Source organism: Corvus hawaiiensis, assembly GCF_020740725.1.
Source record: "Corvus hawaiiensis isolate bCorHaw1 chromosome 37 unlocalized genomic scaffold, bCorHaw1.pri.cur SUPER_37c, whole genome shotgun sequence".
Taxonomy (NCBI): domain Eukaryota; kingdom Metazoa; phylum Chordata; class Aves; order Passeriformes; family Corvidae; genus Corvus; species Corvus hawaiiensis.
In genome coordinates this window covers 1-25,108 of record NW_025963264.1, presented here as the reverse complement: position 1 = coordinate 25,108, position 25,108 = coordinate 1, and the positions used below count along the sequence as shown (strand labels likewise).

The window sequence follows — 25,108 nt, the reverse complement described above, 5'->3', positions numbered from 1 at the left end:
GGAACCCCCAAAAATCCCATCGGGAACCCCCAAAAATCCCCACCAGGAACCCCAAAATCCCACCAGGAACCCCAAAATCCACCGGGACCTCCAAAATCCCACCGGGAACCCGTGGAGATGGCGAAGAACCACAAAAATCCCACTGGGAACCCCAAAAATCCCTCCGGGAACCCATGGAGATGGCGAAGAAACACAAAAATCCCATCAGGAACCCCCAAAATCCCACCGGGAGCCCCAAAATCCCACTCGAGAACCCCAAAATCCCACCGGGAACCCCCAAAAATCCCACCGGGAACCCATGGAGAGCACCAGGAACCCCAAAACATCTCCAGGAACCCCAAAAAATCCCATTGGGAACCCCCAAAAATCCCATTGGGAACCCCCAAAAAATCCACCAGGAACCCCAAAATCCCATCGGGAACCCCCAAAAATCCCACCGGGAACCCCCAAAATCCCACCAGGAACCCCAAAATCCCACCGGGAACCCCCAAAAATCCCACCAGGAACCCATGGAGACCACCAGGAACCCCAAAACATCTCCAGGAACCCCAAAAAATCCCACCGGGAACCCCCAAAAATCCCACTGGGGAACCCCCAAAAATCCCACCAGGAACCACAAAATCCCACCGGGAACCCATGGAGATGGCAAAGAACCACAAAAATCCCATTGGGAACCCCAAAAATCCCACCAGGAACCCCAAAATCCCACCAGGAACCCCAAAATCCCATCGAGAACCCCCAAAATCCCATCGAGAACCCCCAAAATCCCACCGGGAACCCCAAAATCCCACCGGGAACCCGCGGAGATGGCAAAGAACCCCAAAAATCCCATCGGGAACCCCCAAAATCCCACCGGGAACCCGCGGAGATGGCAAAGAACCCCAAAAATCCCACCGGGAACCCCAAAATCCCACCGGGAACCCGCGGAGATGGCGAAGAACCACAAAAATCCCATCGGGAACCCCCAAAATCCACCAGGAACCCATGGAGAGCACCAGGAACCACAAACCACCACCAGGAACCCCAAAATTCCACCAGGAACCCCCAAAAATCCCACCAACAACCCCGAAAATCCCTCCAAGAACCCCAAAAATCCCACCGGGAACCCCAAAATCCCACCGGGAACCCCAAAAATGCCCCCAGGAACCCCAAAATCCCACCGGGAACCCCAAAAATCCCACTGGGAATCCATGGAGAGCACCAGGAACCCCAAAACATCTCCAGGAACCCAAAAATCCCACTGGGAACCCCCAAACCACCACCAGGAACCCCAAAATCCCACCAGGAACCCCAAAATCCCACCGGGGAACCCCCAAAAAATCCCACCAGGAACCCCAAAATCCCACCAACAAACCCCGAAAATCCCTCCAAGAACTCCAAAATCCCACCAGGAACCCCAAAAAATCCCACCAGGAACCCCAAAAATGCCCCCAGGAACCCCAAAATCCCACCGGGAACCCCCAAAAAATCCCACCAGGAACCCCAAAAACCCACCAGGAACCCCAAAAATCCCTCCAAGAACCCCAAAATCCCACCGGGAACCCCAAAAAATGCCCCCAGGAACCCCAAAATCCCACCGGGAACCCCAAAATCCCACTGGGAATCCATGGAGAGCACCAGGAACTCCAAAACATCTCCAGGAACCCCAAAAATCCCACTGGGAACCCCAAACCACCACCAGGAACCCCAAAATCCCACCAGGAACCCCCAAAATCCCACCGGGAACCCCAAAAATCCCACCAGGAACCCCAAAAATCCCTCCAAGAACCCCAAAATCCCACCGGGAACCCCAAAAAAAATGCCACCAGGAACCCCAAAATCCCACCGGGAACCCCAAAATCCCACTGGGAATCCATGGAGAGCACCAGGAACTCCAAAACATCTCCAGGAACCCCAAAAATCCCACTGGGAACCCCCAAACCACCACCAGGAACCCAAAATCCCACCAGGAACCCCAAAATCCCACCGGGAACCCCCAAAAATCCCACCAGGAACCCCAAAATCCCACCAACAACCCCGAAAATCCCTCCAAGAACCCCAAAATCCCACCGGGAACCCCAAAAATGCCCCCAGGAACCCCAAAAATCCCACTGGGAATCCATGGAGAGCACCAGGAACCCCCAAAACATCTCCAGGAACCCCAAAAATCCCACCTGGAACCCCCAAAAATCCCACCGGGAACCCCCAAAAATCCCACCGGGAACCCCAAAATCCCACCAGGAACCCCCCCAAACCCCACCGGGAACCCCCAAAACCCCACCGGGAACCCCCAAAAATCCCACCAGGAACCCCAAAATCCCACCAGGAAACCCCAAAATCCCTCCAAGAACCCCAAAATCCCACCGGGAACCCCAAAATCCCACCGGGAACCCCAAAAATCCCACTGGGAATCCATGGAGAGCACCAGGAACCCCAAAACATCTCCAGGAACCCCAAAAATCCCACTGGGAACCCCCAAACCACCACCAGGAACCCCAAAATCCCACCAGGAACCCCAAAATCCCACCAGGAACCCCAAAAATCCCTCCAAGAACCCCAAAATCCCACCGGGAACCCCAAAAATGCCCCCAGGAACCCCAAAAACCCACCGGGAACCCCAAAAATCCCACTGGGAATCCATGGAGAGCACCAGGAACTCCAAAACATCTCCAGGAACCCCAAAAATCCCACTAGGAACCCCCAAACCACCACCAGGAACCCCAAAATCCCACCAGGAACCCCAAAATCCCACCAGGAACCCCCAAAAAATCCCACCAGGAACCCCAAAATCCCACCAACAACCCCGAAAATCCCTCCAAGAACTCCAAAATCCCACCAGGAACCCCAAAAAATGCCCCCAGGAACCCCAAAATCCCACCGGGAACCCCAAAAATTCCCACTGGGAATCCATGGAGAGCACCAGGAACCCCAAAACATCTCCAGGAACCCAAAAATCCCACTGGGAACCCCCAAACCACCACCAGGAACCCCAAAAAATCCCACTGGGAACCCCCAAACCACCACCAGGAACCCCAAAATCCCACCAGGAACCCCAAAATCCCACCAGGAACCCCCAAAAATCCCACAGGAACCCCAAAATCCCACCAGGAACCCCAAAATCACCACCGGGAACCCCCCCAAAACCCACCGGGAACCCCCAAAACCCCACCGGGAACCCTTGGAGACCCCCAGGACCTCACGGAACCCCTCACCCCCACCCCATCCCCCACCTCCATCCCAAAGTTCTCCAGAAGGTTCCTCACCCCCAAACCCCCACCCTGGGGGTCTCCAGGTGCCCCCCTCCCCAAACCCCAGGACCACCCAAGGTGTCCCCAAACCCCCCCCCCCCCCAGATGCTCCTTGACCTCCATCCTGAAGTTCTCCAGAACGTTCCCTCACCCCAAAAACCACCAACGACCCCCCCCCCCCCCTAAAACCAGGACACCCCAACCCCCACCCTGGGGGTGTCCAGGTGGTCCCCGAGCCCCACCCAAAGCCCCCCGAGACCCCTGCGAGCCCCCCAGGAGCTCACCCGTGGTGTGGTGGGCCACGCCTTGGCCAGCATGGTCTTGCCGCAGCCGGGGGGGCCGTACATGAGCACCCCCCGGGGGGGGTCGATGCCGATCTGGGGAGGGGGAGGGGACGCGGGTGAGGTCACCTGGAGGTCCCCGAGGTCCCCTGGAGGTCACCTGGAGGTCACCTGGAGGTCACCTGGAGGTCACCTGGAGGTCCCACCTGTTTGTAGAGCTCGAAGTGGGTGAGGGGCAGCTCGACGGCCTCGCGCACCTCCTGCTTCTGGATGTCCATGCCGCCGATGTCGGCGTACACCACGTCCGGCTTCTGGTCTGGGGGGGGCAGCCAGGGGTCAGCTGGGGGCTACTGGGACCAGTTCGGGTCAGCTGGGAGCTACTGGGATCAACTGGGATGAACTGGGACGAACTGGAGTCAACTGGGATCAACTGGGGTCATCTTGGGTCAATGGCGGTCAACAGCGGTTGACCAAGGGTTCACCAAGAAGTCACCACCACGTCCGGCTTCTGGTCTGGGGCTCAGCTGGGAGCTACTGGGACCAGTTCAGGTCAACTGGGAGCTACTGGGATCAACTGGGACAAACTGGAGTCAACTGGAGGCATCTGGGGTCAATGGCAGTCAACAGTGGTTGACCAAGAGTTGACCAAGAAGTCACCACCACGTCCGGCTTCTGGTCTGGGGGGGGCAGCCGGGGCTCAGCTGGGGGCTACTGGGACCAGTTTGGATCCGCTGGGGGATACTGGGATCAACTGGGATGAACTGGGATGAACTGGAGTCAACTGGGATCAACTGGGGTCATCTTGGGTCAATGGTGGTCAACAGCGGTTGACCAAGGGTTGACCAAGAAGTCACCACCACGTCCGGCTTCTGGTCTGGGGGGGCAGCCGGGGCTCAGCTGGGGGCTACTGGGACCAGTTCGGGTCAGCTGGGAGCTACTGGGATCAACTGGGACAAACTGGAGTCAACTGGAGGCATCTGGGGTCAATGGCGGTCAACAGCAGTTGACCAAGAGTTGACCAAGAAGTCACCACCACGTCCGGCTTCTGGTCTAGGGGGGGCAGCCAGGGGTCAGCTGGGGGCTACTGGGACCAGTTTGGATCAGCTGGGAGCTACTGGGATCAACTGGGATGAACTGGGACGAACTGGAGTCAACTGAGATCAACTGGGGTCATCTTGGGTCAATGGTGGTCAACAGCGGTTGACCAAGGGTTGACCAAGAAGTCACCACCACGTCCGGCTTCTGGTCTGGGGCTCAGCTGGGAGCTACTGGGACCAGTTCAGGTCAACTGGGAGCTACTAGGATCAACTGGGACAAACTGGAGTCAACTGGAGTCAACTGGGGTCAATGGCGGTCAACAGCGGTTGACCAAGGGTTGACCAAGAAGTCACCACCACATCCGGTTTCTGGTCTGGGGGGGGCAGCCGGGGCTCAGCTGGGGGCTACTGGGACCAGTTTGGATCAGCTGGGAGCTACTGGGATCAACTGGGATGAACTGGGACGAACTGGAGTCAACTGGGATCAACTGGGGTCATCTTGGGTCAATGGCGGTCAACAGCGGTTGACCAAGGGTTGACCAAGAAGTCACCACCACGTCCGGCTTCTGGTCTGGGGGGGGCAGCCGGGGCTCAGCTGGGGGCTACTGGGACCAGTTTGGATCAGCTGGGAGCTACTGGGATCAACTGGGACAAACTGGAGTCAACTGGAGGCATCTGGGGTCAATGGCGGTCAACAGCAGTTGACCAAGGGTTGACCAAGAAGTCACCACTACGTCTGGCTTCTGGTCTGGGGGGGGGGCAGCCGGGGGTCAGCTGGGGGCTACTGGGACCAGTTTGGATCAGCTGGGGGATACTGGGATCAACTGGGATGAACTAGGACGAACTGGAGTCAACTGGGATCAACTGGAGGCATCTGGGGTCAATGGCGGTCAACAGTGGTTGACCAAGGGTTGACCAAGAAGTCACCACCACGTCCGGCTTCTGGTCTGGGGCTCAGCTGGGAGCTACTGGGACCAGTTCAGGTCAACTGGGAACTACTGGGATCAACTGGGACAAACTGGAGTCAACTGGAGTCAACTGGGGTCAATGGCAGTCAACAGCGGTTGACCAAGGGTTGACCAAGAAGTCACCACCACATCCAGTTTCTGGTCTGGGGGGGGCAGCCGGGGCTCAGCTGGGGGCTACTGGGACCAGTTTGGATCAGCTGGGAGCTACTGGGATCAACTGGGATGAACTGGGACGAACTGGAGTCAACTGGGATCAACTGGAAGCATCTGGTGTCAATGGCAGTCAACAGCGGTTGACCAAGAGTTGACCAAGAAGTCACCACCACATCCGGTTTCTGGTCTGGGGGGGGCAGCCAGGGGTCAGCTGGGGGCTACTGGGACCAGTTTGGATCAGCTGGGAGCTACTGGGATCAACTGGGATGAACTGGGACGAACTGGAGTCAACTGGGATCAACTGGGGTCATCTTGGGTCAATGGCGGTCAACAGCGGTTGACCAAGGGTTGACCAAGAAGTCACCACCACGTCCGGCTTCTGGTCTGGGGGGGGCAGCCGGGGCTCAGCTGGGGGCTACTGGGACCAGTTTGGATCAGCTGGGAGCTACTGGGATCAACTGGGACAAACTGGAGTCAACTGGAGGCATCTGGGGTCAATGGCGGTCAACAGCAGTTGACCAAGGGTTGACCAAGAAGTCACCACTACGTCTGGCTTCTGGTCTGGGGGGGGGGCAGCCGGGGGTCAGCTGGGGGCTACTGGGACCAGTTTGGATCCGCTGGGGGATACTGGGACCAGTTTGGATCAGCTGGGGGATACTGGGATCAACTGGGATGAACTAGGACGAACTGGAGTCAACTGGGATCAACTGGAGGCATCTGGGGTCAATGGCGGTCAACAGTGGTTGACCAAGGGTTGACCAAGAAGTCACCACCACGTCCGGCTTCTGGTCTGGGGCTCAGCTGGGAGCTACTGGGACCAGTTCAGGTCAACTGGGAACTACTGGGATCAACTGGGACAAACTGGAGTCAACTGGAGTCAACTGGGGTCAATGGCAGTCAACAGCGGTTGACCAAGGGTTGACCAAGAAGTCACCACCACATCCAGTTTCTGGTCTGGGGGGGGCAGCCGGGGCTCAGCTGGGGGCTACTGGGACCAGTTTGGATCAGCTGGGAGCTACTGGGATCAACTGGGATGAACTGGGACGAACTGGAGTCAACTGGGATCAACTGGAAGCATCTGGTGTCAATGGCAGTCAACAGCGGTTGACCAAGAGTTGACCAAGAAGTCACCACCACATCCGGTTTCTGGTCTGGGGGGGGCAGCCAGGGGTCAGCTGGGGGCTACTGGGACCAGTTTGGATCAGCTGGGAGCTACTGGGATCAACTGGGATGAACTGGGACGAACTGGAGTCAACTGGGATCAACTGGGGTCATCTTGGGTCAATGGCGGTCAACAGTGGTTGACCAAGGGTTGACCAAGAAGTCACCACCACGTCCGGCTTCTGGTCTGGGGGGGGCAGCCGGGGCTCAGCTGGGGGCTACTGGGACCAGTTTGGATCAGCTGGGAGCTACTGGGATCAACTGGGACAAACTGGAGTCAACTGGAGGCATCTGGGGTCAATGGCGGTCAACAGCAGTTGACCAAGAGTTGACCAAGAAGTCACCACTACGTCTGGCTTCTGGTCTGGGGGGGGGGCAGCCGGGGGTCAGCTGGGGGCTACTGGGACCAGTTTGGATCAGCTGGGGGATACTGGGATCAACTGGGATGAACTAGGACGAACTGGAGTCAACTGGGATCAACTGGAGGCATCTGGGGTCAATGGCGGTCAACAGTGGTTGACCAAGGGTTGACCAAGAAGTCACCACCACGTCCGGCTTCTGGTCTGGGGCTCAGCTGGGAGCTACTGGGACCAGTTCAGGTCAACTGGGAACTACTGGGATCAACTGGGACAAACTGGAGTCAACTGGAGTCAACTGGGGTCAATGGCAGTCAACAGCGGTTGACCAAGGGTTGACCAAGAAGTCACCACCACATCCAGTTTCTGGTCTGGGGGGGGCAGCCGGGGCTCAGCTGGGGGCTACTGGGACCAGTTTGGATCAGCTGGGAGCTACTGGGATCAACTGGGATGAACTGGGACGAACTGGAGTCAACTGGGATCAACTGGAAGCATCTGGTGTCAATGGCAGTCAACAGCGGTTGACCAAGAGTTGACCAAGAAGTCACCACCACATCCGGTTTCTGGTCTGGGGGGGGCAGCCAGGGGTCAGCTGGGGGCTACTGGGACCAGTTTGGATCAGCTGGGAGCTACTGGGATCAACTGGGACAAACTGGAGTCAACTGGAGTCAACTGGGGTCAATGGCAGTCAACAGCGGTTGACCAAGAGTTGACCAAGAAGTCACCACCACATCCGGTTTCTGGTCTGGGGGGGGTAGCCGGGGCTCAGCTGGGGGCTACTGGGACCAGTTTGGATCAGCTGGGAGCTACTGGGATCAACTGGGATGAACTGGGACGAACTGGAGTCAACTGGGATCAACTGGGGTCATCTTGGGTCAATGGCGGTCAACAGCGGTTGACCAAGGGTTGACCAAGAAGTCACCACCACGTCCGGCTTCTGGTCTGGGGGGGGCAGCCGGGGCTCAGCTGGGGGCTACTGGGACCAGTTTGGATCAGCTGGGAGCTACTGGGATCAACTGGGACAAACTGGAGTCAACTGGAGGCATCTGGGGTCAATGGCGGTCAACAGCAGTTGACCAAGGGTTGACCAAGAAGTCACCACCACGTCCGGCTTCTGGTCTGGGGGGGGGGCAGCCGGGGGTCAGCTGGGGGCTACTGGGACCAGTTTGGATCCGCTGGGGGATACTGGGACCAGTTTGGATCAGCTGGGGGATACTGGGATCAACTGGGATGAACTAGGACGAACTGGAGTCAACTGGGATCAACTGGAGGCATCTGGGGTCAATGGCGGTCAACAGTGGTTGACCAAGGGTTGACCAAGAAGTCACCACCACGTCCGGCTTCTGGTCTGGGGCTCAGCTGGGAGCTACTGGGACCAGTTCAGGTCAACTGGGAACTACTGGGATCAACTGGGACAAACTGGAGTCAACTGGAGTCAACTGGGGTCAATGGCAGTCAACAGCGGTTGACCAAGGGTTGACCAAGAAGTCACCACCACATCCAGTTTCTGGTCTGGGGGGGGCAGCCGGGGCTCAGCTGGGGGCTACTGGGACCAGTTTGGATCAGCTGGGAGCTACTGGGATCAACTGGGATGAACTGGGACGAACTGGAGTCAACTGGGATCAACTGGAAGCATCTGGTGTCAATGGCAGTCAACAGCGGTTGACCAAGAGTTGACCAAGAAGTCACCACCACATCCGGTTTCTGGTCTGGGGGGGGCAGCCAGGGGTCAGCTGGGGGCTACTGGGACCAGTTTGGATCAGCTGGGAGCTACTGGGATCAACTGGGACAAACTGGAGTCAACTGGAGGCATCTGGGGTCAATGGCAGTCAACAGTGGTTGACCAAGAGTTGACCAAGAAGTCACCACCACGTCCGGCTTCTGGTCTGGGGGGGGCAGCCGGGGCTCAGCTGGGGGCTACTGGGACCAGTTTGGATCCGCTGGGGGATACTGGGATCAACTGGGATGAACTGGGACGAACTGGAGTCAACTGGGATCAACTGGGGTCATCTTGGGTCAATGGCGGTCAACAGCGGTTGACCAAGGGTTGACCAAGAAGTCACCACCACGTCCGGCTTCTGGTCTGGGGGGGCAGCCGGGGCTCAGCTGGGGGCTACTGGGACCAGTTCGGGTCAACTGAGGGCTACTGGGACCAGTTCAGGTCAGCTGTGAGCTACTGGGACCAGTTCAGGTCAACTGAGGGCTACTGGGACCAGTTCGGGTCAGCTGGGAGCTACTGGGACCAGTTCAGGTCAACTGGAGTCAATTGGAGTCAACTGGGACCAACTGGAGTCAACTGGGACCGACTGGGGTCAACTGGGACCGACTGAGACCAGTTCAGGTCAGCTAGGAGCTACTGAGACCAGTTCAGGTCAACTGGGGTCAAACTGGGACCAACTGGGATGAACTGGGATCAACTGGAGTCAACTGGGAACAACCCCAGGTGCGCCCAGGTGACGTTTGATGACCCCAAGATGACTCCAACCAAGATCTCATGAGCTCATGATGACCCCAAATGACCCCAGGTGACCCCAAACGACGTTTTATGGACCCCAGGAGCCGTTTCGCGACCCCAGGTGCGCCCAGGTGATGTTTGATGACCCCAAGATGACTCCAACCAACGTTTCATAACTCCAAATGACCCCAAATGACCCCAAATGACCCCAAACGACCCCAAATGACGTTTTATGGACCTCAGGAGCCGTTTCACAACCCCAGGTGAACCCAGGTGAACCCAGGTGCGCCCAGGCGATGTTTGATGACCCCAAGATGACTCCAACCAACGTTTCATAACTCCAAATGACCCCAAATGACCCCAAATGACCCCAAACGACGTTTTATGGACCCCAGGAGCCGTTTCACAACCCCAGGTGAGCCCAGGTGACCCCAGGTGCGCCCCAGGTGATGTTTGATGACCCCAAGAAGACTCCAACCAAGATCTCATGAGCTCATGATGACCCCAAATGACCCCAGGTGACCCCAAACGACGTTTTATGGACCCCAGGAGCCGTTTCGCGACCCCAGGTGCGCCCAGGTGATGTTTGATGACCCCAAGATGACTCCAACCAACATTTCATAACTCCAAATGACCCCAAATGACCCCAAATGGCCCCAAATGACCCCAAATGACATTTTATGGACCTCAGGAGCCGTTTCACAACCCCAGGTGCGCCCAGGTGAACCCAGGTGCGCCCAGGCGATGTTTGATGACCCCAAGATGACTCCAACCAACGTTCCATGACCCCAAATGACTTTTTAGGGACCCCAGGAGCCGTTTCGCGACCCCAGGTGCACCCAGGTGACGTTTGACGACTCCAAGATGACTCCAACCAACATCTCATGAGCTCATGATGACCCCACAGGACCCCAGGTGACCCCAAACGACGTTTTATGGACCCCAGGAGCCGTTTCGCGACCCCAGGTGCGCCCAGGTGAACCCAGGTGCGCCCAGGCGATGTTTGATGACCCCAAGATGACTCCAACCAACGTTCCATGACCCCAAATGACTTTTTAGGGACCCCAGGAGCCGTTTCGCGACCCCAGGTGCACCCAGGTGACGTTTGACGACTCCAAGATGACTCCAACCAACATCTCATGAGCTCATGATGACCCCACAGGACCCCAGGTGACCCCAAACGACGTTTTATGGACCCCAGGAGCCGTTTCACAACCCCAGGTGAGCCCAGGTGACCCCAGGTGCGCCCCAGGTGATGTTTGATGACCCCAAGATGACTCCAACCAACATCTCATGACCCCGTGATGACCCCAAATGACCCCAAACGACGTTTTATGGACCCCAGGAGCCGTTTTGTGACCCCAGGTGTGTCCAGGTGCGCCCAGGTGAACCCAGGTGAGCCCAGGTGATGTTTGATAACCCCAAAATGACTCCAACCAACGTTCCATGACCCCAAATGGCCCCAAATGACCCCAAATGACCTTTTACGGACCCCAGGAGCCGTTTCACAACCCCACGTGACCCCAGGTGCACCCAGGTGACGTTTGACGACCCCAAGATGACTCCAACCAACATTTCATGACCTCATGATGACCCCATGCGACCCCAAATGACATTTTATGGACCCCAGGAGCCGTTTCGCGACCCCAAACAACCCCAGGTGCACCCAAATGACCCCAGGTGCGCCCCAGGTGATGTTTGATGACCCCAAGAAGACTCCAACCAAGATCTCATGAGCTCATGATGACCCCAAATGACCCCAGGTGACCCCAAACGACGTTTTATGGACCCCAGGAGCCGTTTCGCGACCCCAGGTGCGCCCAGGTGATGTTTGATGACCCCAAGATGACTCCAACCAACGTTTCATAACTCCAAATGACCCCAAATGACCCCAAATGACCCCAAACGACCCCAAATGACGTTTTATGGACCTCAGGAGCTGTTTCACAACCCCAGGTGAACCCAGGTGAACCCAGGTGCGCCCAGGCGATGTTTGATGACCCCAAGATGACTCCAACCAACGTTTCATAACTCCAAATGACCCCAAATGACCTCAAATGACCCCAAACGACGTTTTATGGACCCCAGGAGCCGTTTCACAACCCCAGGTGAGCCCAGGTGACCCCAGGTGCGCCCCAGGTGATGTTTGATGACCCCAAGAAGACTCCAACCAAGATCTCATGAGCTCATGATGACCCCAAATGACCCCAGGTGACCCCAAACGACGTTTTATGGACCCCAGGAGCCGTTTCGCGACCCCAGGTGCGCCCAGGTGATGTTTGATGACCCCAAGATGACTCCAACCAACATTTCATAACTCCAAATGACCCCAAATGACCCCAAATGGCCCCAAATGACCCCAAACGACGTTTTATGGACCTCAGGAGCCGTTTCACAACCCCAGGTGCGCCCAGGTGAACCCAGGTGCGCCCAGGCGATGTTTGATGACCCCAAGATGACTCCAACCAACGTTCCATGACCCCAAATGACTTTTTAGGGACCCCAGGAGCCGTTTCGCGACCCCAGGTGCACCCAGGTGACGTTTGACGACTCCAAGATGACTCCAACCAACATCTCATGAGCTCATGATGACCCCACAGGACCCCAGGTGACCCCAAACGACGTTTTATGGACCCCAGGAGCCGTTTCACAACCCCAGGTGAGCCCAGGTGACCCCAGGTGCGCCCCAGGTGATGTTTGATGACCCCAAGATGACTCCAACCAACATCTCATGACCCCGTGATGACCCCAAATGACCCCAAACGACGTTTTATGGACCCCAGGAGCCGTTTTGTGACCCCAGGTGTGTCCAGGTGCGCCCAGGTGAACCCAGGTGAGCCCAGGTGATGTTTGATAACCCCAAAATGACTCCAACCAACGTTCCATGACCCCAAATGGCCCCAAATGACCCCAAATGACCTTTTACGGACCCCAGGAGCCGTTTCACAACCCCACGTGACCCCAGGTGCACCCAGGTGACGTTTGACGACCCCAAGATGACTCCAACCAACATTTCATGACCTCATGATGACCCCATGCGACCCCAAATGACATTTTATGGACCCCAGGAGCCGTTTCGCGACCCCAAACAACCCCAGGTGCACCCAAATGACCCCAGGTGCGCCCCAGGTGATGTTTGATGACCCCAAGAAGACTCCAACCAAGATCTCATGAGCTCATGATGACCCCAAATGACCCCAAATGACCCCAAACGACGTTTTATGGACCCCAGGAGCCGTTTCACGACCCCAGGTGCGCCCAGGTGATGTTTGATGACCCCAAGATGACTCCAACCAACATTCTATAACTCCAAATTACCCCAAATGACCCCAAATGACCCCAAATGACGTTTTATGGACCCCAGGAGCCGTTTTGCGACCCCAGGTGCGCCCAGGTGAACCCAGGTGCGCCCAGGTGATGTTTGATGACCCCAAGATGACTCCAACCAACATTTCATAACTCCAAATGACCCCAAATGACCCCAAATGACCCCAAATGACGTTTTATGGACCCCAGGAGTCGTTTCACAACCCCAGGTGCGCCCAGGTGAACCCAGGTGATGTTTGATGACCCCAAGATGACTCCAACCAACGTTCCATGACCCCAAATGACTTTTTAGGGACCCCAGGAGCCGTTTCGCGACCCCAGGTGCACCCAGGTGATGTTTGATGACCCCAAGATGACTCCAACCAACATTCTATAACTCCAAATGACCCCAAATGACCCCAAATGACCCCAAATGACGTTTTATGAACCTCAGGAGCCGTTTTGCGACCCCAGGTGCGCCCAGGTGCACCCAAATGACCCCAGGTGCGCCCAGGTGATGTTTGATGACCCCAAGATGACTCCAACCAACATTTCATAACTCCAAATGACCCCAAATGACCCAAATGACCCCAAATGACGTTTTATGGACCCCAGGAGCCGTTTCACAACCCCAGGTGCGCCCAGGTGAACCCAGGTGAGCCCAGGTGATGTTTGATGACCCCAAGATGACTCCAACCAACGTTCCATGACCCCAAATGACTTTTTAGGGACCCCAGGAGCCGTTTCGCGACCCCAGGTGCACCCAGGTGATGTTTGATGACCCCAAGATGACTCCAACCAACATCTCATGAGCTCATGATGACCCCACAGGACCCCAGGTGACCCCAAACGACGTTTTATGGACCCCAGGAGCCGTTTTGTGACCCCAGGTGTGTCCAGGTGACCCCAGGTGCGCCCCAGGTGATGTTTGATGACCCCAAGATGACTCCAACCAACATCTCATGACCCCGTGATGACCCCAAATGACCCCAAACGACGTTTTATGGACCCCAGGAGCCGTTTTGTGACCCCAGGTGTGTCCAGGTGCGCCCAGGTGAACCCAGGTGAGCCCAGGTGATGTTTGATAACCCCAAAATGACTCCAACCAACGTTCCATGACCCCAAATGGCCCCAAATGACCCCAAATGACCTTTTACGGACCCCAGGAGCCGTTTCACAACCCCACGTGACCCCAGGTGCACCCAGGTGACGTTTGACGACCCCAAGATGACTCCAACCAACATTTCATGACCTCATGATGACCCCATGCGACCCCAAATGACATTTTATGGACCCCCGGAGCCGTTTCGCGACCCCAAACAACCCCAGGTGCACCCAAATGACCCCAGGTGAGCCCAGGTGATGTTTGATGACCCCAAGATGACTCCAACCAACGTTCCATAACTCCAAATGACCCCAAATGACCCCAAACGACCCCAAACGACGTTTTATGGACCCCAGGAGCCGTTTCACGACCCCAGGTGCGCCCAGGTGAACCCAGGTGCGCCCAGGTGATGTTTGATGACCCCAAGATGACTCCAACCAACGTTCCATGACCCCAAATGACTTTTTATGGACCCCAGGAGCCGTTTTGTGACCCCAGGTGCGCCCAGGTGCACCCAAATGACCCCAGGTGTGCCCAGGTGATGTTTGATGACCCCAAGATGACTCCAACCAACATTCCATAACTCCAAATGACCCCAAATGACCCCAAATGACCCCAAACGACGTTTTATGGACCCCAGGAGCCGTTTCACAACCCCAGGTGCGCCCAGGTGAACCCAGGTGAGCCCAGGTGATGTTTGATGACCCCAAGATGACTCCAACCAACGTTCCATAACTCCAAATGACCCCAAATGACCCCAAACGACCCCAAACGACGTTTTATGGACCCCAGGAGCCGTTTCACGACCCCAGGTGCGCCCAGGTGAACCCAGGTGTGCCCAGGTGATGTTTGATGACCCCAAGATGACTCCAACCAACGTTCCATGACCCCAAATGACTTTTTAGGGACCCCAGGAGCCGTTTTGCGACCCCAGGTGCGCCCAGGTGATGTTTGATGACCCCAAGATGACTCCAACCAACATTCTATAACTCCAAATGACCCCAAATGACCCCAAATGACCCCAAATGACGTTTTATGGACCCCAGGAGCCGTTTTGTGACCCCAGGTGCGCCCAGGTGCACCCAAATGACCCCAGGTGTGCCCAGGTGATGTTTGATGACCCCAAGATGACTCCAACCAACGTTCCATGACCCCATGCGACCCCAAATGACGTTTTATGGACCCCAGGAGCCGTTTCGCGACCCCAGGTGCGCCCAGGCGCGCCCAGGTGGCCTCACCTGAGGTGAGCATCATGATGCTGCTGTCGGCCTCGGGCGGCAGGACGTCCACCAGGGCGTTGCTGTGCTTGTGCAGTGCCACCGACGCGTTGGGCTTGAGCAGCTCGCGGTCGATGGTGCTCAGGATGCGCACGTAGTAGTTGGAACCTGCCGGGGACACACCCGGGGCTCACCTGGGGCTCACCTGGGGCAGGTGAGAGCCCGGGAACCCGGCCCGGGCGCGGCCGCAAGGGCCACGGGCAGCCGCGGTCAGCGCCAGGCCTTGGGTCGGCTCCTACGGCCCAGGAAGTTCCATCGCCACGTCCTCACCACGCCCAGGTGACCCCAAGGTGACCTCTCAGGTGTCCCTCAGGTGTTCCCAACCTCCCCTGGTCACTCGTGGTCATCTCCACACCTTCCCTGTCCATCCCAGTGTCCACAACAGGGGCGGTTTTGTGTCCTCACCACCCCCAGGTGACCTCAAGGTGACCCCACCTCACCCGGTCACTCGTGGTCATCTCCACACCTTCCCTGTCCATCCCAATGTCCACAACAGGGCAGTTTTGTGTCCTCACCACCCCCAGCTGACCCCAAGGTGACCCCACCTCACCTGGTCAGTTGTGGTCACCTCTGAATTCTGTATCCATCTCATCTGCTCACTCGTGGTCATCTCCACACCTTCCCTGTCCATCCCAGTGTCCACAACACGGGCGGTTTTGTGTCCTCACCACCCCCAGGTGACCTCACAGGTGTCCCAACCTCACCTGGTCACTCATGGTCACCTCTAAATTCTGTGTCCACCTCACCTGGTCACTCGTGGTCATCTCCACACCTTCCCTGTCCATCCCAGTGTCCACAACAGCTCCATCCCCACGTCCTCACCACGCCCAGGTGACCCCAAGGTGACCCCTCAGGTGTGTCCCAACCTCACCTGCTCACTCGTGGTCACCTCCACACCTTCCCTGTCCATCCCAGTGTCCACAACAGGGGCGGTTTTGTGTCCTCACCACCCCCAGGTGACCTCACAGGTGTCCCAACCTCACCTGGTCACTCATGGTCATCTCCACACCTTCCCTGTCCATCCCAGTGTCCACAACAGGGGCGGTTTTGTGTCCTCACCACCCCCAGCTGACCCCAAGGTGACCCCACCTCACCTGGTCACTCATGGTCATCTCCACACCTTCCCTGCCCATCCCAGTGTCCACAACAGCTCCATCCCCACGTCCTCACCACGCCCAGGTGACCCCCAAGTGACCTCACAGGTGACCCTCAACCTCACCTAGGTGACCACATCCCACCTGGTCACCTCTAAACTGTGCCTGCTCACCTGTGCCGGACCTCACAATGACCATGGTCTGGTCAGCAGCCTCTGATGACCAACTGGACACTCCCAACCCATGGTCCCACCTCTCCCAGGTGTCCCCAGGAGTGTCCACCTGTGCCCAGGTGTGTCCCAGGTATCTCCAGGTGTGCCCAGGTGTGTCCCCAGGTGTGTCCACTCACCTGTGCTGGACCTCACAGTGACCATGCTCTGGTCAGCAGCCTCCGATGACCAACTGGACACTCCCAACCCCTGTCCCCACCTCTCCCAGGTACCTCCAGGTGTGCCCAGGTGTGTCCCCAGATGTCTCACCTGTGGTGGAGCCCACGATGGCCGTGTTCTGGTCGACGGCCTCGAGGAACTGCCCGATGACCAGCGGGATGCTCTGGATGCGCTTGACCTCCTCCTGGGCGTGCAGGAACTCCTTCTTGAGGTTCCTCTGCTCGTCCTTGATGTACTCCTCCTGCACCTCGAGGAACTCCAGCTCCTGCTGCAGCTTCTGCAGGTGCGACAGGTGGGACAGGTGAGACAGGTGAGACACCTGAGGGACACCTGAGGGACACCTGAGACACCTGAGGAACACCTGAGGAACACCTGGGACACCTGAGACACCTGAGGGACACCTGGGACACCTGAGGGACACCTGAGGAACACCTGGGACACCTGAGGGACATCAGGGACATGGCAGGGGCCCAGCTCCTCCTGCACCTCCAGGAACTCCAGCTCCTGCTGCAGCTTCTGCAGCTGTGACAGGTGGGACACGTGAGACACCTGAGCAAGGTGAGACACCTGAGGGACACCTGGGACACCTGAGGGACACCTGGGACACCTGAGGGACACCTGAGGGACACCTGGGACACCTGAGGAACACCTGAGGAACACCTGAGACACCTGAGGGACACCTGGGACACCTGAGGGACACCTGAGGGACACCTGGGGGACACCTGGGACACCTGAGGGACACCTGAGGGACACCTGGGGGACACCTGAGGAACACCTGAGACACCTGAGGGACACCTGAGGGACACCTGAGGGACACCTGGGGGACACCTGGGACACCTGAGGGACACCTGAGACACCTGAGGGACACCTGAGGGACACCTGAGGGACACCTGGGGGACACCTGGGACACCTGAGGGACACCTGAGACACCTGAGGGACATCGGGGACACCTGAGGGGCACCTGAGGGACACCTGAGGGACACCTGGGACACCTGAGGGACACCTGAGGGACACCTGAGGGACACCTGAGACACGTGAGGGACACCTGAGGGACACCTGGGGGACACCTGAGGGGCACCTGAGGGACACTTGAGGGACACCTGGGACACCTGAGGGACACCTGAGGGACATCAGGGACATGGCAGGGACCCAGCTCCTCCTGCACCTCCAGGAACTCCAGCTCCTGCTGCAGCTTCTGCAGGTGCGACAGGTGGGACACGTGAGACACCTGAGCAAGGTGAGACACCTGAGGGACACCTGAGGAACACCTGAGGAACACCTGAGACACCTGAGGGACACCTGAGACACCTGAGGGACACCTGAGGGACACCTGGGACACCTGAGGGACACCTGAGGAACACCTGAGGGACACCTGAGACACGTGAGGGACACCTGAGGGACACCTGGGGGACACCTGAGGGGCACCTGAGGGACACCTGAGGGACACCTGGGACACCTGAGGGACACCTGAGGGACATCAGGGACATGGCAGGGACCCAGCTCCTCCTGCACCTCCAGGAACTCCAGCTCCTGCTGCAGCTTCTGCAGGTGCGACAGGTGGGACACGTGAGACACCTGAGCAAGGTGAGACACCTGAGGAACACCTGAGGAACACCTGAGGAACACCTGAGACACCTGAGGGACACCTGAGGGACACCTGAGACACCTGAGGGACACCTGAGAGACACCTGAGGGACATCGGGGACACGGTGGGGACCAAGTTCCTCCTGCACCTCCAGGAACTGCAGTTCCTGCAGGCGACCCCAGGTGTGCCCAGGTGTGCCCAGATAACCCCAAGTGACCCCAGGTGACCCCAGGTGACCCCAGGTGTGCCCAGATAACCCCAAGTGACCCCAGGTGACCCCAGGTGTGCCCCAGGTGTGCCCAGGTGACCCCAGGTGTATCCCAGGTGCCCCCAGGTGCCCCCAGGTGTGCCCAGGTGTGCCCAGGTGTGCCCAGGTGTATCCCAGGTGCCCCCAGGTGACCCCAGGTGTGCCCAGGTGTGCCCAGGTGTATCCCAGGTGCCCCCAGGTGTGCCCAGGTGACCCCAGGTGACCCCAGGTGCCCCCAGGTGCCCCCAGGTGTGCCCAGGTGTGCCCAGGTGTATCCCAGGTGCCCCCAGGTGACCCCAGGTGTGCCCCAGGTGTGCCCAGGTGACCCCAGGTGTGCCCAGGTGTGCCCAGGTGTCACCTGGGGGCCATCAGGGCCACGTGGGGGGTGAGGTCCCCCCTGGTCCCGGGGCTTCGTCGCACCTGGAGCTGCTCCTGGCTGCGTTTGGCACCTGGAGGTTCTACCTGGGCCTTGTCTCACCTGGAATTTCCCACCTGGAATTTCCCTCACCTGGAATTTCTCACCTGGAATTTCTCATTTGGAATTTCCCTCACCTGGAATTTCTCATTTAGAATTTCCCACCTGGAATTTCCCTCACCTGGAATTTCTCACCTGGAATTTCTCATTTGGAATTTCCCTCACCTGGAATTTGCCTCACCTGGAATTTCCCACCTGGAATCCCTCACCTGGAATTTCCCACCTGGAATTTCCCTCACCTGGAATTTCTCACCTGGAATTTCTCATTTGGAATTTCCCTCACCTGGAATTTCCCTCACCTGGAATTTCTCACCTGGAATTTCTCACCTAGAATTTCTCACCTGGAATTTGCCTCACCTGGAACTTCCCACCTGGAATTTCCCTCACCTGGAATTTCCCACCTGGAATCCCTCACCTGGAATTTCTTACCTGGAATTTCCCACCTGGAATCCCTCACCTGGAATTTCCCTCACCTGGAATTTCCCACCTGGAATCCCTCACCTGGAATTTCTTACCTGGAATTTCCCTCACCTGGAATTTCCCTCACCTGGAATTTCTTACCTGGAATTTCCCTCACCTGGAATTTCTCACCTGGAATTTCTCATTTGGAATTTCCCACCTGGAATTTCCCTCACCTGGAATTTCCCACCTGGAATTTCTCACCTGGAATTTCCTTCTCCTGGAATTTCCCTCTCCTGGAATTTCTCATTTGGAATTTCCCTCACCTGGAATTTCTCTCACCTGGAATTTCTCACCTGGAATTTCCCTCACCTGGAATTTCCCACCTGGAATTTCCCTCACCTGGAATTTCCCTCACCTGGAATCCCTCACCTGGAATTCCCCTCACCTGGAATTTCTCACCTGGAATTTCCCTCACCTGGAATTTCCCTCACCTGGAATCCCCCACCTGGAATTTCCCCCACCTGGAATTTCTCACCTGGAATTTCCCTCACCTGGAATTTCTCACCTGGAATTTCTCATTTGGAATTTCCCTCACCTGGAATTTCCCTCTCCTGGAATTTCCCACCTGGAATTTCCCTCTCCTGGAATTTGCCTCACCTGGAATTTCTCATTTGGAATTTCCCTCACCTGGAATTTGCCTCACCTGGAATTTCCCACCTGGAATTTCCCTCACCTGGAATTTCCCACCTGGAATCCCTCACCTGGAATTTCCCACCTGGAATTTCCCACCTGGAATTTCCCTCACCTGGAATTTCCCTCACCTGGAATCCCCCACCTGGAATTCCCCTCACCTGGAATTTCTCACCTGGAATTTCCCTCACCTGGAATTTCCCTCACCTGGAATTTCTCACCTGGAATCCCTCACCTGGAATTTCCCTCACCTGGAATTTCCCTCACCTGTCCCCTCTCACCTGTCCCTTTCCTCACCTGTCCCAGGTCAGCCTCACCATGTACCCCCCAGTACAGCCCAGCCCCACCCCTCACCTGTCCCAGGTGTCCCTCACCTGTCCCCCCTCACCTGTCCCAGGTGAGTCTCACCTGTCCCTCACCTGTCCCTCACCTGTCCCTCACCTGTCCCAGGTGAGTCTCACCTGTCCCCCCCCATCTCACCTTGTACCGGCTGTACTGGTGTCTCTCACCTGTCCCTCACCTGTCCCAGGTGTCTCTCACCTGTCCCTCACCTGTCCCAGGTGTCTCTCACCTGTCCCCCCTCACCTGTCCCCCCTCACCTGTCCCCCCCCATCTCACCTTGTACCGGCTGTACAGATCCTCCAGGTCCTCGGGCTCCGGCACCAGGAAGGAGAGGCCGGGCGGCTGCCGGGGGGTGGCCGAGGCCGGGACATCGTCCTGGGAGGGACAGGTGAGGGACAGGTGAGACCCCAAAAATCCCCCCCCCCCCAAAAATCCCCTTTAAAATGAGCAAAATCAGCCCCAAAAATGCTCCAAATCCACCCCAAAATCACTGCAAAGTGACACAGCGCCCCCTGCTGGACGCACCTGGGGCTGGGACAGGTGAGGGACAGGGGAGTTCAGGTGGGGACAGGGGAGGGACGGGTGAGACCCCAAAAAAAACCCCAAAAAAACTCCCAAAAAAACCACAATCCACCCCAATGGTGGGGGATTAAAAATGAGCAAAAACGGCCCCAAAATGCTCCAAATCCACCCCAAAATCACCGGGAAACGGGACAGCGCCCCCTGCTGGACGGAGCCGGGACAGGTGAGACCCCAAAAAACCCCCGCAAAAAAAACCCCAAAATCCACCCAAAAAATCCCCTTAAAAATGAGCAAAAACGGCCCCAAAATGCTCCAAATCCACCCCAAAACCACCGGGAAATGGCACAGCGCCCCCTGCTGGACGGAGCCGGGACAGGTGGGGGGGAGGAGCAACCAAAAACGGGGGGAGGGGGGAGGACCCAAAAATGAGGGGGGGGGGGGGGGCGGAACCACCCAAAAAAGGGGGGGGGGGGCACCCAAAAATTGGGGTCCGGACCCAAAACCGAAGTGGGGGAGGGGCACCCGAGGGGGCCCTGGGCGGGGCCACGCCCCCATTTTTAGGGGGGGGGTGCGCGTCGCTCCCCCCCTCCCCACCCCCGCAGTGGTGCCTCCCAAAGAGGGGGCGGAGCCAAACACGGAAGTGGGCGGGGCCTGAAGGGGCTCCCTCCCCCCCCCCCCCCCGCCCCCGGGGGTCCCTTTGGGGTCCTTTGGGTGCCCCCCCCCCGTTCCCGACCCCCCGCGAGGGTTTTGGGGACCCCCCGGGGGGGTTTTGGGGACCCCCCGGGGCTTTGGGGACCCCCCGGGCCCCTCCCCCGCACCTGCGGCTTCTCCCCGAGCAGCCCCAGCTCCTCCATCGTGACGGCGCGCTCCGGCAGTGACGTCACGCGTCCCGGCGCGCCGCGATGACGTCAGGGCGTAGCCCCGCCCACGCGGCGGCTGCGGGGCCTGCGCGGCGCTCCCAGTTCGGCCCAGTCCGGCCCAGTTCCCTCCCAGTTCATCCCAGTTCGGCCCAGTTCATCCCAGTGCCCCCCAATCCCCCTCCCAGTGCTCCCAGTTCGGCCCAGTTCATCCCAGTTCGGCCCAGTCCGGCCCAGTTCATCCCAGTCCGGCCCAGTTCGGCCCAGTGCCCTCCCAGTTCATCCCAGTGCCCCCCAATCCCCCTCCCAGTGCTCCCAGTTCGGCCCAGTTCATCCCAGTTCGGCCCAGTCCGGCCCAGTTCCCTCCCAGTTCATCCCAGTTCATCCCAGTTCATCCCAGTGCCCCCCAATCCCCCTCCCAGTGCTCCCAGTTCGGCCCAGTTCATCCCAGTTCGGCCCAGTCCGGCCCAGTTCATCCCAGTTCATCCCAGTCCGGCCCAGTTCATCCCAGTTCATCCCAGTCCGGCCCAGTTCGGCCCAGTGCCCTCCCAGTTCGGCCCAGTCCGGCCCAGTGCCCTCCCAGTTCGGCCCAGTCCGGCCCAGTTCGGCTCCCAGTGCCCTCCCAGTTCATCCCAGTGCCCCCCAATCCCCCTCCCAGTACTCCCAGTTCGGCCCAGTTCATCCCAGTTCGGCCCAGTCCGGCCCAGTTCATCCCAGTCCGGCCCAGTTCGGCCCAGTGCCCTCCCAGTTCGGCCCAGTCCGGCCCAGTGCCCTCCCAGTTCGGCCCAGTCCGGCCCAGTTCGGCTCCCAGTGCCCTCCCAGTTCATCCCAGTGCCCCCCAATCCCCCTCCCAGTGCTCCCAGTTCGGCCCAGTTCATCCCAGTTCGGCCCAGTTCATCCCAGTCCGGCCCAGTTCGGCCCAGTCCGGCCCAGTTCATCCCAGTTCATCCCAGTCCGGCCCAGTTCGGCCCAGTGCCCTCCCAGTTCGGCCCAGTCCGGCCCAGTGCCCTCCCAGTTCGGCCCAGTCCGGCCCAGTTCGGCTCCCAGTGCCCTCCCAGTTCATCCCAGTGCCCCCCAATCCCCCTCCCAGTGCTCCCAGTTCGGCCCAGTTCATCCCAGTTCGGCCCAGTCCGGCCCAGTTCATCCCAGTCCGGCCCAGTTCGGCCCAGCGCCCTCCCAGTTCGGCCCAGTCCGGCCCAGTGCCCTCCCAGTTCATCCCAGTGCCCCCTAATCCCCCTCTCAGTGCTCCCAGTTCGGCCCAGTTCATCCCAGTTCATCCCAGTTCGGCCCAGTCCGGCCCAGTTCGGCCCAGTTCATCCCAGTGCCCCCCAGTGCCCTCCCAGTGCTCCCAGTTCGGCCCAGTTCATCCCAGTTCGGCCCAGTTCATCCCAGTGCCCCCCAGTGCCCTCCCAGTGCTCCCAGTTCGGCCCAGTTCGGCCCAGTGCCCTCCCAGTTCATCCCAGTGCCCCCCGATCCCCCTCCCAGTGCTCCCAGTTCATCCCAGTTCGGCCCAGTTCGGCCCAGTTCGGCCCCCCAATCCCACTCCCAGTGCTCCCAGTCCGGCCCAGTCCAGCCCAGTTCATCCCAGTGCCCCCCAGTGCCCTCCCAGTTCATCCCAGTGCCCCCCAATCCCCCTCCCAGTGCTCCCAGTTCAGCCCAGTCCGGCCCAGTCCGGCCCAGTTCGGCCCAGTGCCCCCCAATCCCCCTCCCAGTGATCCCAGTCCGGCCCAGTGCTCCCAGTTCATCCCAGTTCGGCCCAGTCCAGCCCAGTGCCCTCCCAGTTCATCCCAGTGCCCCCCAGTCCCCCTCCCAGTGCTCCCAGTTCATCCCAGTTCGGCCCAGTCCGGCCCAGTGCCCCCCAATCCCCCTCCCAGTGCTCCCAGTTCATCCCAGTGCCCCCCAGTCCCCCTCCCAGTGCTCCCAGTTCATCCCAGTTTGGCCCAGTTCGGCCCAGTTCAGCCCAGTTCATCCCAGTGCCCCCCAGTCCCCCTCTCAGTGCTCCCAGTTCCCTCCCAGTTCAGCTCTGTCCCCCCTCCCAGTGCTCCCAGTTCGACCCAGAGCCCTCCCAGTTCATCCCAGTGCCCCCCAATCCCCCTCCCAGTGCTCCCAGTCTGGCCCAGTTCGGCCCAGTGCCCTCCCAGTGCTCCCAGTTTGGCCCAGTCCGGCCCAGTTCATCCCAGTGCCCCCCAATCCCCCTCCCAGTTCATCCCAGTCCGGCCCATTTCGGCCCAGTGCCCTCCCAGTTCATCCCAGTGCCCCCTCCCAGTGCCCCTCCCAGTGCTCGCAGTTTGGCCCAGTCCCTCCCAGTCCAAACCAGTCCCTCCCAATCCCCTCCCAGTGCCTCCCAGTTTGTCCCAGTCCCTCCCAATCCCCTCCCAGTGCCTCCCAGTTTGTCCCAGTCCCTCCCAGTCCCCTCCCAGTCCCTCCCAGTCCCTCCCAGTCCCTTCCAGTCCCTCCCAATCCCCTCCCAGTCCCTTCCAGTCCCTCCCAATCCCCTCCCAGTCCCTCCCAGTTCCCTCCCAGTCCCTCCCAACCCCCTCCCAGTGCCTCCCAGTTTGTCCCAGTCCCTCCCAACCCCCTCCCAGTCCCTCCCAGTCCCTCCCAATCCCCTCCCAGTCCCTCCCAGTCCCTCCCAGTCCCTTCCAGTCCCTCCCAATCCCCTCCCAGTCCCTCCCAATCCCCTCCCAGTCCCTCCCAGTCCCTTCCAGTCCCTCCCAATCCCCTCCCAGTCCCTCCCAGTTCCCTCCCAGTCCCTCCCAACCCCCTCCCAGTCCCTCCCAGTTTGTCCCAGTCCCTCTCAGTCCAAACCAGTCCCTCCCAGTCCCTCCCAGTCCCCTCCCAGTCCCTCCCAGTCCATCCCAGTTCCATTTTTAACCAAATTCTTTTTTATTTCCCCTCACGCCGGCCCCGCTTTGGCGCCCCCTGGCGGCGCGCCGTTAATGCTGCCCTGGCCCCGCCCCTCGCGTGGGCGGAGCCTCTGAGGAGCGACGGGGCGGGGCCTCCCCAACGCCGCCTCTGATTGGTCCCTGCTCTGCCGGGGGGCGGGGCCTCGCTGGGCTCCCACCAATGGGAGCGGCCCCTGTGGAAGCCCCGCCCCTTGCACCCCATTGGCTGCGGACCCGGAAGTGGGCGGGGGTTCCGAGGCGCGGCCTGAAAGGGGCGGGGTCAGGGGAGCCAAA

The 25,108-nt window shown here is 59.1% G+C and overlaps 1 protein-coding gene across 1 annotated transcript in view; it reads right to left on the bottom strand.

Moving 5' to 3' along the window:
* Positions 1–21,997, bottom strand: part of PSMC4 (proteasome 26S subunit, ATPase 4) — a 29,858-nt gene extending 7,861 nt beyond the window's left edge. Inside the window, 7 exon segments of the mRNA XM_048293237.1 lie at positions 3,512–3,532; positions 3,535–3,604; positions 3,715–3,824; positions 15,288–15,434; positions 16,900–17,086; positions 20,827–20,925; positions 21,891–21,997. Of these exon segments, the coding sequence (XP_048149194.1) occupies positions 3,512–3,532; positions 3,535–3,604; positions 3,715–3,824; positions 15,288–15,434; positions 16,900–17,086; positions 20,827–20,925; positions 21,891–21,926 (670 nt within the window). The 5' untranslated portion in view covers positions 21,927–21,997.
* Positions 21,998–25,108: the final 3,111 nt, after the last annotated feature.